Source organism: Leiobunum rupestre, chromosome 10 (assembly GCF_980474605.1).
Source record: "Leiobunum rupestre chromosome 10, qqLeiRupe1.1.hap1, whole genome shotgun sequence".
Lineage (NCBI taxonomy): Eukaryota > Metazoa > Arthropoda > Arachnida > Opiliones > Sclerosomatidae > Leiobunum > Leiobunum rupestre.
In genome coordinates, this window is record NC_143393.1 from 47413385 (window position 1) to 47427411 (window position 14027).

At 34.6% G+C, this 14027-nt stretch overlaps 1 protein-coding gene across 2 annotated transcripts in view; it reads left to right on the forward strand.

Annotated features, from left to right (window-relative positions):
* LOC149926074 (5-hydroxytryptamine receptor-like) overlaps nt 1–13407 on the forward strand; it is a 56719-nt gene extending 43312 nt beyond the window's left edge. The window contains exons 4-5 of one of the 2 annotated variants that reach the window (XR_016476874.1): nt 9634–10519; nt 12862–13407. Coding sequence is in view for 1 of the 2 variants with exons in the window: in XM_090160174.1 (XP_090016300.1) it covers nt 6071–6196; nt 9634–10166 (659 nt within the window). In the remaining variant the exon portion in view is untranslated. Of the gene's footprint in view, nt 1–6070; nt 6197–9633; nt 10667–12861 lie in introns of those variants that run through there. The other variant, XM_090160174.1, reaches the window with a different exon arrangement.
* Nucleotides 13408–14027: the final 620 nt, after the last annotated feature.

Here is a 14027-nt window from a genome sequence, read left to right on the forward strand (position 1 = left end):
GGGTTTTCGTGATGATTTCTGGTTTTCAGGCTGATTTTGAGATTTCAGAGCAGGGTTTTCGTGATGATTTCTGGTTTTCAGGCTGATTTTGAGATTTCAGAGCAGGGTTTTCGTGATGATTTCTGGTTTTCAGGCTGATTTTGAGATTTCAGAGCAGGGTTTTCGTGATGATTTCTGGTTTTCAGGCTGATTTTGAGATTTCAGAGCAGGGTTTTCGTGATGATTTCTGGTTTTCAGGCTGATTTTGAGATTTCAGAGCAGGGTTTTCGTGATGATTTCTGGTTTTCAGGCTGATTTTGAGATTTCAGAGCAGGGTTTTCGTGATGATTTCTGGTTTTCAGGCTGATTTTGAGATTTCAGAGCAGGGTTTTCGTGATGATTTCTGGTTTTCAGGCTGATTTTGAGATTTCAGAGCAGGGTTTTCGTGATGATTTCTGGTTTTCAGGCTGATTTTGAGATTTCAGAGCAGGGTTTTCGTGATGATTTCTGGTTTTCAGGCTGATTTTGAGATTTCAGAGCAGGGTTTTCGTGATGATTTCTGGTTTTCAGGCTGATTTTTAGATTTTGCAACTGATTTTCGCCCAGATTTCAGGATTTTCAAGAAGATTTCTAGTTTTCTAAAATGTCGAACCCCTCGGATACTTCTCTCTTAAGATATATACTTCTGGTACTATTTAATTTAGTATGTTCTAAATCGACAGAAGGTGTAATGTTTGGTATTACTTTAATATAGTCCCCCCCCCCCCAAAATATATCAACTCAATTCCTTTTTATTTCCTGCCAGATAACATTTTTTACAACACTTTTCATAAAATTACAGGGCTTATATTACTTAAGCCAGCACTTATATTTAAAAAAGTACACTCATTTCACAGTGTCCCGTCATATATGTACCAAGTCAGAGAACAATAACAAACAAAAGAAACAATACATTTTAAGTTTAAATCAGGTAATTTTGTATAATATTACATGACTAACATTTGACCAACCTTTAAAATTGCCAAGTTAAATGAAAATTTAAATATACCCCCTGTAGCACATTAGAGTCGGGCCGAGGTCGGCAAAAGGTACTAAACACTAAAGTCGGCCAACGGTCGGCCGACCTTTGGGTTTAGGGTCCAAATGTCCTAGGGGTAAAAGGGTCGGTCGACCGTCGGCCGCCTACAAAACGTCGACTCTTTACCGCCTTTTAATAGACCTAAGAACCGACGTCATCCCGACTTAGAATGTACTGTATAATTACGTCGAAACGACTTACTTTTTGATATTATAAGTGACTGAAAATGACCACATAAAACCGTATATATAGCTATATACATGTTTGTAGTTGGTCAAGTCCCATGAACGGGAGTGAAACAATGAGATTATTTCCGTCAATCGGAAAGCTCTTGAATCTAGAGTACAAAGTTCTAGAGTTTCTTGGGGCGTAGTAAAAGTTACGAATAAATCTTCATTAATAATATCTTAGCCTAACATATTTAGCTATACGAATGTAACCTACTTGAGCTGAGATATTTTTAATAAGGAAACATTCTCAGATTGAATATATAATCTTTTTCGAAAAAATATAATACAGAAAGGAAGTTATTTTAAAAATATTTCCATTTGTTTTATTTAACCGCCAAAGTATCACAGTTTTGAGCGATTGATTGGCAAAGCGTGACCTTAAATCGACCCTTTGCGCCACAGGGGTAATAATTAAATGTAAGGTCTATTTTAAGTCGGATAATGGTCGGCATACCGACCATAAATAGTCCCAAAAAAGGATTTACTGTTTTAGTGTCGAAAAACGTTCGGACGTTTTTAGGTAGGCATTTGGTCGTCGACTATAAAGCGACTTTTCGACTGTACCCCGACCATAAAACGACTTCGTGTGCTACAGGGGACCCTTTTTACGTTCAAGGACATAATATTTTACAATTTCTATACATTTGAAATAAATTTGATTAAAGAAATTTTTTTAACAAACTCCCTAAATTGCCTTTAGGCGAAATTAAACATGTTCAAAGAAATTTAGGTCCTTTTTAAAACAGTAGATGGTTTTTTTTTATAAAGATTTATGTACATTTATCTTAAACCTATGCTTATTAATATCCGATATGTCAATTTGATTACTTAAGAGGTTACAGGTGTTTTGGATACGTTTTATGGGATCTCTTATGCTTTTATGTTTATATTACAAATTACGCAACATCGTTATTTCACTGTATACAAAGGTTTGTTTTAAATATTTCACCGATAAATGAGTAGGGTTAAGCAATTATATTTAAATTCTGACGAAAATGACTCTAAAGTAAGATGATTGTATCCGCTTGGTGACTGAGAATGGTGTCTTTGTTTCGCGGCCAAACGAGGACGCCGCTATTTTAAACAAAACACGACGGGCACCACTGCTACCATGCTAGTTTGTTAGTAGACACTATATTTAATTTGCACTTTGTTTCGGCTAAAAGTAGGTATATTTGATATTCTTGACCGTATATTGTGTAGTATTAATCTTCTAGTTTCGTAGTTTTAGAAAATCTACGTCTAGTATTCTATAAAAAAAATTCGTATTGTCCAAACACAATTCTTCAAATAGAAGTGTGGTGTAGCCTGCTTTACTAAAAAAAGAGAGGTACCAAGAAAATTGTTGGATAATGGTCCAGGTTTTAGCCCAATATAAGAGATTTTTCTAGGAACCTTGGTTTTAGCCGGCGCTCCTTGTACATAAGACTGAGACAGTGAGACTTCATTAATCTCATTAAAGCTGTTATTTAAATCATGGAAGTTCTTTACTTTTGCACTAATAATATTATCGTATGTAGTAGGATACACGAAGAAAAAAGTGTGTCTAGACCATAGAGTAAACCACTCTCATAGACAGGGGCGCATAAATTTTTCTTCATACTTAGTCAAAAGGGGGAAGGAACTTCATACCTTTATTAGTGTATTTATAGCTCATAAAAGGGGGGCATTTGCCCCATTTTCCACGTGCGGGCGCCCACTCTCATAGAGTGGAAACTTGTGAACAATTTTCGTCTTGTTTTCGAGGCGTGAAATAAATATGTTGGCCTAAAGGTAATGTACAATATTTGGATAAAAAAGTCAGTTTATTTTCTAAAAAATGTAAAAACTACACCATCGCTCTTCGGACTATATTTATTCACGTCTCGAAAACCAGTTGGCCCATAAGGATTAATGTTTCATGCGCTTCCAAAGGGCCTTCCACAGTTCCACTCTATGCGAGTGTGTCTCAATGGTCTGGACGATACTACATACAATTTTAATCTGATTTTTATGGAGTAGCTTTTTTTTTACTTATCTGGGGGCTGCCGCACTCTGTACCCCCCGAATTCCAGCTACGCACGGTGGATATTGTGATATGGTACATAGTGAAATGGTATACAGGGTGTTTAAAAGGTTATGCAAATATTTGAAGGAGTTGTAGGGGTGAGTTGAGAAGTATGCCTGCTTTTCCCCATTTTCCTACGATGAGTTAAAAGAGCGCCAGAGAGCTTCAAAGTGTGGCCTACTAGCCCCTGGAAGTGGGCTGCAACAAGCGCAAAACCAAGCAGCAGGGACTTTAAATACTGTTTAAGTTTACTTTTGTACGCTGGTTACCTCGGTTTGTTTACAAAGTCCTTATTTACCTATCACACAAACCCAAACCTTAATGTTCGCGTTTCCCTGCTGCTTGGTTTGGCGCTTGTTGCAGCCCACTTCCACGGGCTAGTAGGCCCACTTTGAAGCTCTCTGGCGCTCTTTTAACTCATCGTAGGAAAATGGGGAAAAACATGCATACTTCTCAACTCATCCCCTACAACTCCTTAAAATTGTTGCATAATCTTTTGAAACACCCTGTATACAGAGACAGCTACGAACAAGCAAATCTACCAACAAACATTCTAAATGACATTCATAGTTACTATATCCAATGTAGTAGTATTGTCTAGACCAAATTTTGGACGTCGTGTCACCTACTACTCCCAATAATATCTTGGGGGCAGTGACATTCATAGTTACTATATTATTCACTTTCATTTCAATGTAGTATTGTCCAGACCACTACTACTTCCAATAATATCTTTGGGAGGGAAAGTAAAGATCATTATATTCAACGTATATTTATATTTTATTAAATTTTTGATTTTATTAGGGCCCGGCCAGAGCAGTTACACCAGAGCACAAAACTTTACGCTACGGCCCTGTTCACATCACTGGTTTTTAAACACGCTAAAAGTGTAACTTTTAAATATAGAAATATGAAGGATAATGTAAATATTACACTTAAATATCGATTTTTTTTGCGACATTATCACTTAGATTTATCCTGAAATCAACCAAATCGCTCAACAACCAAACGAAAGTGGGATTGCTTTAGGATTATGTAGGTTTGAGGTAGGATTATGTAAGATTGCGGTAGGATTATGTAGGATTGCGGTTGAATTATGTAGTATTGCAGTAGGATTGATTAAGATTGTGGTACTATTACGTAAGTTTATGTTGTAGGAATATGTAAGGTTACGGTAGGATTAGGTAAGGTTACGGTAGGATTATGTAAGATTCCGGTAGGATTATGTGAGGTTACGGTGGGACGCGGTGGTATTATGTAAGGTTACGGTAGGATTATTTAAGGTTACGGTGGGATTATGTAAGGCTATGGTAGGATTATTTAAGATTACGGTAGGATTATGTAAGATTACGGTAGGATTATGTAAGATTACGGTGGGATTATGTAAGGTTACGGTGGGATTATGTAAGGTTACGGTAGGATTACTTAAGATTACGGTAGGATTGTGCAAGGTTACGGTGGGATTATATAAGGTTACGGTGGGATTATGTAAGGTTACGGTCGGCTTACTTAAGATTACGGTAGGATTATGTAAGGTTACGGTAGGATTATATAAGGTTACGGTACAATGAAGGGCTTGCCACCACCCTCCTACGCAAATGTTGTAACTCAGCCACCTGATTTAATAGGCATTAAAAGTCGATAGATGACATTGCGGGATAATGTTTCCAAAACTACTAATACAATAGTGAGCGAAAACATTTAAAGATTACATCAGCAACACATTAAGGTAATCAAAAAGTAAAGGTTGTGTGTGTCGAAAATCAGGGTTGTTGGTTTTGTATCGATTTAAAAAAAAATCAATTTATTGGAAAATTGGTTTTTTATTTTAATGGTTTTTTACTTTATCGATTTAAATCCATTATATCTGATTCTTTATTCTTTATGAATTTATTGATAATTCACGTGCATCGGAAACGTTGATTAAAATTTAAATTAATCTAAATTAATTTTAATTGTAAGTTGGTTTGCTAGGCATTGCTACAAAACCTATTTTGCACGTTTTCTTATTTACAATGAAATATAATACTTCGTTTAAATTTATTAATATTTTATTTAAATCGTGATTTTTGCCTGCGCGCGTCTAACGCGCTCCTTTTGAACTTGTAAATATGCAATTTTTTTAATAAAAGGTAAGTATTTAATACCAACAAACTAATTGATTTGATAATTCGCAAAATTTTTAAATAATTTCTTGAAACTGCTCTAGTATTCAGCTTTTTTCGCAAATATATTTTTCGAAGTCAAACCCTATGATTATGATAACATAGTGCTAACTATACCATACGCAGACATACAACACTGGAGAAACTGCTCTCACGGTTGTTTATAAATGTGCAGTGTAAATGGTGCCGTAAGAAAAGTGCCACTTAATTCGGTATTTTCCAACTCACAAACTGGAAGGTCGATATTTTGTATAGATCTCAGGTGACCTACCTAAATAGAATATTTTTCAAAATAAACAACATTTCCAATTGAATAATAATAACAAAACATTGAGATATCGGTATTTCACTGCGTACAATGGTTTCCTTACCAAATGATAATTGATAAACGACTAGGGTAATAACTAATATTAATTAAAATCTGTTAAAAAATTTCGCCCCTTCATTCTCATATGGGGGAAAGAAAGAACTTATCCAAACTACTTGATAAAATAAAAAATGTCCTGCACTGTCCGTCAGCGGACATTCGAATGATGTCCGCCAATTGATTTGTCTTTGTTGTCTTCCGCAGTCACGAGTGAAATGCAATCCGACTCAACGACCGGAACCACGACGTACAGCGCGCTGCAAATTACTTCCAATGAACTTCCAGAGACACAAATCGGCGAAGTCACAGAGACCACAGACAATACGGAAGGTACAGTCGAAAACCAAAATACGCTCGTTGACAAGTAGTTTATACACGAATCAATATTTTTGAAAAACATTGTTGGCCAACACGGCTCGTGAGCAATGGATTCAATATTTTCCAAACTTGTTGGTCACACAAACACTTTGTTCGATAAGTTTTAAAGCAACAGTCGGCACCTGTATTATGATAAAGCCCTTTTTATTAGAGATGGCAATGAATCTATCCGTTTCTTCAAAAAACGACTTTACTGGATTGCGTGGTGCCATCTATTGTCAAAGGAAGCTAAAATTCAAAATAGCGAAACAATAACGTCGTCAGAGATTCCCATTGTAGAGTATTATATTAAGGCAACTTATGCTCTACTTACAAATTGTTAGTGGACTTTAACCATACTCATATATCCCATATTAAATATATTGTTAAAAATTACTATAATTTAAGTTATCGTCAAATTAACAAACGAGCCAATCAATGCGAAGGGTACTTTTATGTCCCGCCTTTTGGGTCAAAATATGGCTTAAGCATCTTGTTTTGATTTCGACGCTAGCTACATCTGTTGAAAAAAGAGCTACTTCACCTAGAGCCGACACTTGCTCTAAAGGCTTATTTACAAAAATCAACATTTTTGCAAAATATTGTTGGCCAACATGGGTCGCAATCCGAGTTACTACGTGTGATAGGATATCAAATTTCCACAACGTGTTGGCCCCACAAACGCATTTGTTGGCCAAGTTTAAAGAATGCTGGCTGATCCTGTGCGATAATTAATCCATGCACCAACAAAGTTGGGCAAAAATGTTACCTCTTATAAATTGGCTTTCAATCAGTTCAATACTGTGTTTAAAGCAACTGTGGGCTTTAATTATAATTAAATTATTACTATAATTTAAGTTATCGTCAAATTAACAAACGAGCCAATCAACGCGAAGGGTACTTTTATGTCCCGCCTTTTGGGAAAAAATGTAGCTTAACTATCTTGTTTTTATTTCGACGCTAGCGACATCTGTCTAAAAAAGAGCTACTTCACGCCGAGCCGACACTTGCTTTAAAACAAGCTATTGAAAATGATTTCAATGCTACTTTATACGAGCTTTTGAAAAACGATAGTATCCGTCCCGCTACTATTGTTTGCTATAAAGCCAGATACACGAAGTAAAGCATGGGGAATGAGATCCTATGGGTGATTTACCAGTGCTGTTGTATGGTCCAATTATTTTTCCTCTTCGTGTATCCTGTTTTATCAGACGTATTGGCAAGCAAGCGCGCAACTATCCTCCAAACAGTTTGTAGCTTGATAACCTGTTCCTATCCCACGGTGACAGAAATCGGTAGTGGAGGAACCGTCATTCTATATTAACTAGGATTTAGTTAAATCCTGCGTAGAACAGCAGAGTCCTACTTTTATCGCTAGGATTTAGTTCAATCAACCGTACAACTAATGGGGTGAGCTAGTGTGTATCGAAGAGATCGACGCAATTTTGATGGTGAACGTGACGAGATACGTTTGATAGCTGATGCGAAAATATACTAAAATTTGGTGTTGAAGAAGCTTTATTAAAGTTCACAATTAAAATACGATTTCGTCTAACAGTCAGGAAGGTTCCAAAACTACTAAGTTGGATTCTAATTATGAAATGTTTTTTTGATTGATAGTTGTATTTTATATTACAATGTTTGGAAAACTATTCATTTAGAAATGACTAAAATCACGGTACATCTGTGACAATGCAAGATTAAAATTTGGATAAATCTTATATGGCCATAAAGGCCTATCTTCCCAAAGTATTGTCATTTTGGTTTTATTTAGTATTGTCTTTCCAAACCTTACATTATATTTAGAGCGTCGGTGGCCAGTCTTAGTCGAATAAAGTAATTCTATCCTGCGAGTTTTCACGATCAGACTTTCTTTGATAGTTGCCATCATTCCCGAGTCCTCAGCGCTATAGGAAAACATCCCCTAGTGCGCTAATGGAATAGCGAAATCACGTCTGGCCGTGTCCCAAATAACTTAGTTAAACAGGCCGCTGATTGGAATAAGACCGTCGTGCTACGGTGAGGCACATTAGGATATAGAAACAGCATTAGATAAGTATACCGTGGGACTCGCGAACAAGACTTCAGTCACTACCAGATCGAAGTGAAAACATAATGGTAATTGTTTTCCCGTACTAGCAAACACATACAAAGAGAGAACTCACTTTAAGCAAAGGCCCAAAACAAATGGCGAACCCAAAAGCAAAAATGTGGTAACTCGATAAATATTAGCTTGGCGAATATGCATCTTGGAATTTCACGATTTAAATTAATGTTTCAAATGTTTGAAATAGTTCCATTGAATGGTTGTATTTTTGGATCTCCTTATATATTATAAAATGAATGGGGATAATTAAACAATTAAAAATTTTAATTAGGATAATTACGAAATTAAACATTTTAATTAGGATAAGTACGCAATTAAAATTTTTAATTATGATAATCAATCAATTAAAAAATTAATTAGGATAATTAATCAATTAAAAATAAATTATTTACGATAATTATGCAAAGCTACGACTCAAGATAATTATTAAAACTAAGGATAACTTAACACAAATTCGAAATAGGATAATATTGTAAAGAAATGAAAATTAGGACAATTTTGTAAAGAAATGAAAATTAGGATAATATTGTAAAGAAATGAAAATTAGGACAATTTTGTAAAGAAATGAAAATTAGGATAATATTGTCAAGAAATGAAAATTAGGATATTATTGTAAAGAAATGAAAATTAGGATAATTTACGAAAAAGTTTAATTATTATAATTAAACAAATCGCTCAGTTATGATAGTTAAACAAAACGTTTAGTTATTATAATTTAGAAAAACCTTTAGTTATTATAGTTTAGCAAAACGTTTAGTTATTGTATTTAGCAAAACATAATTAAAAGTGAAGATAACTATACAAAAATAATCGATTGAAGATAATTATAAATAAAGCTTGACGGCACCTGTGCATAGGTTAATTAAGACAGAAAACACCACTTCAATAACACAGTAAATGCCAAAATAGTCGATTGAAGATAATTGTGCCGAAATAGTCGATTGAAGATAATTATTCAAAAATATTCGATTGAAGATAATTGTGCGCAAATAGTCGATTGAAGATAATTATGCCTAAATAGTTAATTGAAGATAATTATGCCAAAATAGTCGATTGAAGATAATTATGCCAAAATAGTCGATTGAAGATAATTATGCACAAATAATCGATTGAAGATAATTATGCACAAATAATCGATTGAAGATAATTATGCAAAAACAATTTTTAGGATAATTTAACGAACCCGCGAGTTACGACATTTTCCCAGTAAAGGCACAGACGCGAAATGACGCGCGAAAAGTTTTGTTTTTAGCTAAGCCAATACATACATTGTTTTTCTAACTATGTGTATCTCTCTCTTTAGCGACGGAGATGGAGCCGTCAGCTGGTACCGCGCTCGATACTCCACCCAACGACACGGAACAAGGACCACCACCTCGAGAAGAAGAAGAAGAAGATATCCCAAACAACCACAAAGAAAGCGACATGAACTGCAGCCAAGGCTTAGAAGAGGAGCAGCAGCAGCAGCCTAGTCGGGCCGCAACGACGCCTCAATCGGGCATCGGCCGCTTGGTAGTGTTGGCGAAACGGGAGAAAAAACAAACGAAGGAGTCACTCGAGTCGAAACGCGAACGCAAAGCCGCCAAAACCTTGGCTATCATCACGGGCGTGTTTGTGTTCTGCTGGATGCCCTTCTTCGTAACGGCACTCGTAATGGCCACGTGCACTTCCTGCGAACCGGACCCGGTCCTGTTCAGTATTCTGCTCTGGTTGGGCTACCTTAATTCCCTCCTCAATCCCGTCATTTACACCGTCTTCAGTCCCGATTTCCGCAACGCGTTCAGGAGAATTTTATGCAGTTCGGGCAGGTCGCAGTCACTAAGGCCGTTCCGTTAACATACGCTTCAATTTTTTTAATAAACAAGCGCCCAAAAAGTTTGTACATTTGCTCATGTAAATTATATATCAATTTCACACTATATATTAAAGTACAAAATAAGCAAATTACGGCGGCAAAACAACGTTTCCTCCTTAAAACGTGATCGTTAGACGGCGAACTACTTTTCGTAATTTTCACATTTTGGCAAAATGGGACTGCGTCGTGAGTTTCGCTCAACTTTCGGACGAATGCTATAATGACTTTTTGATGAGATAATTATGCGACGCTTTCCAAAGGGAACGTCGTTACTCGCAGTGAAATATAAATTCTCTTCCTGGCTTTCCAGCAAAAACCACCAACACTACATCGGGTACGTATATATTACGTATACAGGGTGAAGGTTCTCAGATTGCCAACAAGACATCAAATATCACTAAGGTTTGGGACCTTGTATAGTCTAATAGGGAGGTGTTATGAATGAGAATGATTAGGCTTCGGTAATGATTGGCCATTTCGCCACGACTTATATAAACCCTTTTATTAAATCGCGAATTTAATTTAAATCATTTCGTTAAAAGTGAATTTTAAACTTAATGATTTTGACTTAAACGACTTATAAATCGAGAGTTTGATTCAAACAATTTGGATAAATATACTGATTTTGATTTAAATCTCCATTTCGATAAATATACTGATTTTGATAATTTGATTTAAATCTCTATTTTGATAAATATACTGATTTTGATTTAAATCTCTATTTTGATAAATATACTGATTTTGATTTAAATCCCAATTTTGATAAATAAACTTATTTTTATTTAAATCTCCATTTCGATAAAATCAAGATTTTATTACCAACCAGTTAGATGATAATCAAGATTTTGATATAAGAACGATTTTCATTACAAATATTTTGATAAAATAACGATTTTAATTTCCAGTGTTTTGACAAATTAGCGATTTTTATTTCAATTATTTTGAAAAGTAACGATGTTCATTTCAAGTATTTTGATAAATTAACGATTTTCATTTCTAGTATTTTGATAAAAATCATGATTTTGTTTTAAACCATTTGGATAAACGATTTTCATTTAAATTACGATTTCGGTTTAATCTTTCATTTCGATAAAAAATATAGATTTTGATTTAAAAATTAAGATTCTGGTTAAAATTTGGATTTGGATTTAAATGTGCATTTCGATAAAATCAAGATTGATTTGAATCTTTTTATTTAATTATTGATTTAAATAAAATAATGTTTTTCAATGGTATATTTATAAAATATAAAAAATATTTTTGTAAATATTTCAGTTTAAAAGTCAAGTTTGAAATCCTTAGTAGCTTTAAGAAACCCATTTAGTCAATTTAAGACAAAAAAAAACCACATCAGAAAATGTTAGATGGTTTCTCAGTACTTTTAGCTTTAAAAACTATCGGCAGAATCTTTGAAAGAATCCTCTTAACCACGTATTTAGACCGGCGCTCGCCCTGGAATTTTTATTTCAAAGGTATCTGTAGATTTTTCCCCCTAAGTCCAAACTAAAAATTTGTTAATCCACAAAATGTCTTAGTTTAACCTTTATCCAACAATTACGAGCATCCTGTATATTTAAATATACACAGGCCTAAATATCGACTTGGCAATGAAGCAATTTGCGCATTTACATTTCAAAAATGAACTTTTCTATTTAATTTAAAGGAGAGCGTTATTTTTTTGATTTACACTTTTAGCCTAATTTGAGATAAGCTGCTTTTGCATTCAGGTTTTCTAGAAGTATGGTTCATTTCACGCCGAGGTTTTTTACAAAGGACTTAATAACGTAAATTGGAGCTGTAGTTTGAGAGCGGAAGTCAACAAAGTTCTGGTAATTTAGTTGGAAGTAGCCGCAGTATTGTTAAACTTCGGGAGAACATATTGGCTTCACTTTACTATCATTTTGTTATAGCAGGGTAGACGACGAAAAGCATATGCATCAGATTATAGCTGATGTACTATTGCCCAAACACGGATTTGTTAGTCGTGGGTCCTCTTTTATCGGAATAATTACAAGTCTGGGAATTTGTTTATTTAGAAGGATTTTAGCTGTTTCAAGCGCTAGTAAAATCCGTGACTTTGGCGTAGACAATGGCGTTAATACATTTTCATGAGTTGTTAACCTTTCAAATAACTTAATGTAAGCAGTAATGTAAATAGCAGCTCCTCTGTTCTAGAGGTGTGCTTAGACCCAAGAAGAATAAGGTGCTTCCTTATATCACGGCGTTTGAGCCAGGATTATATCGGGATTAATTAATCTTGGATTAAAATAAATAAATCACGACTAAACAAGGGATGAATAACGATTAAACTATAAGTAAATTACGACTATATTATTAATGAAGATTAGAGTATAATTTAATCACGATTAAAAATTATTAGTTATGTCAATAGTTTTAGTCATGACTATTTCCACTTGAAACACCACACAAAAGTGGTGTGGGGAAAATTTAATTGGCAGAACCTGCTCAAACTGCACCTGGACACTGGCGAAAAGGAGAAAATGCGGCATGATCTAGTTCAAGGAAAGTCCGCCCGTGGCGTTGCCATACAACATCGGACGCAATAGCTTCATTGCTACGGTGCAGCTTGAGCACGTTCTACACGCCACTTTTGTTGTCCATGAAGGCGTTATCTGCCAGGTGGGTTACTTAATCAAATTTTTTTTCGCCCGCTAGGGGTCCTCCTCGACACGATGAGCGCTTCCGTTACCTGAGTATAGAAGTCAGAAGAGAAAAAATAATAATTCCAATGATTTGTAGTGAAACAAGCCGAATAAAATTTCGGCAAACTATTGTAAAATCAGTAGCAAATAGACGCTATTCGGGATAGCTTAACCGAATTAAGCATAATCAAAAAATACATATTTTTATCAAAAAATATCAATTGGAGAAATTTAGTCATATCAAGAAAACAAACGAAACGAACAATAACAATATATCAAAATATAGAGTTCTTGGAAAATATTGTCGGCCATTTTCAGTCTTTTTTCTCCATAGAGAATACTTGCGTGACGTCACAAACCGCCGAAAACACTCTATAGGAGTAAGTTATGAATAAAAATCCTGTAGACTGTTGACATTTTTAAAAGTCTATTGGCAAATAATTTTAAAATAAAAATGAAATGTTAATATTTATGGAAGTCTATTAAAGATTATTCGTAAATTAATTAATTATCAATTAATTAATTAATAAAAAGTTTAAATTTATATTTAAGTATATAAAATGTGATGGTGTAGTACTTAAAATTTTACTCAAAAATCGTGTCTCGAAAACCAAAAAACGTTCTAAACATATCTTAATATTATTAATTATTTATTGTATATGCGGTAAATTTGTATTGTTATACAAACTATTCATGTTGAAAGAAAACAATAAAGTTATACGTTTAAAATTACAACCAGGTTTGATATCATTTAAGTGTTTCTATGGGTGCTTCGATAATCTAATATTCATACGAGTAAGGAGAAGATCTCCATTTTTAAATATGCAAAGTCTTACTAGGTGGCGCTATCAGACTGAAGCGTTGACCTTATAAATCATCTGAGAAGTCAGTTTTAGGGACTAATTGGATTTTTGTTATTAGGAACGAGCTTAGTCTTCGAGCATCATAATCAGGGGATTGGGAGCCACTCTAATTAAATGATCATTAAATGCGTGCTTGCTAAAAGCCTAAAACAGTAAAAGTATTTCAAGTAGCTCGTGTAAAAACCGAAATAAAGTTTTTTGAAAAGGCAATGACTTACAATTGTTAGTTGGCCTTTGCTCTCTCAAAACATCGATTACGTTTCCATGGAGGTAGTAAATTCGTGTTTGGTGTAAACTGAATTTATTTTTATTTATT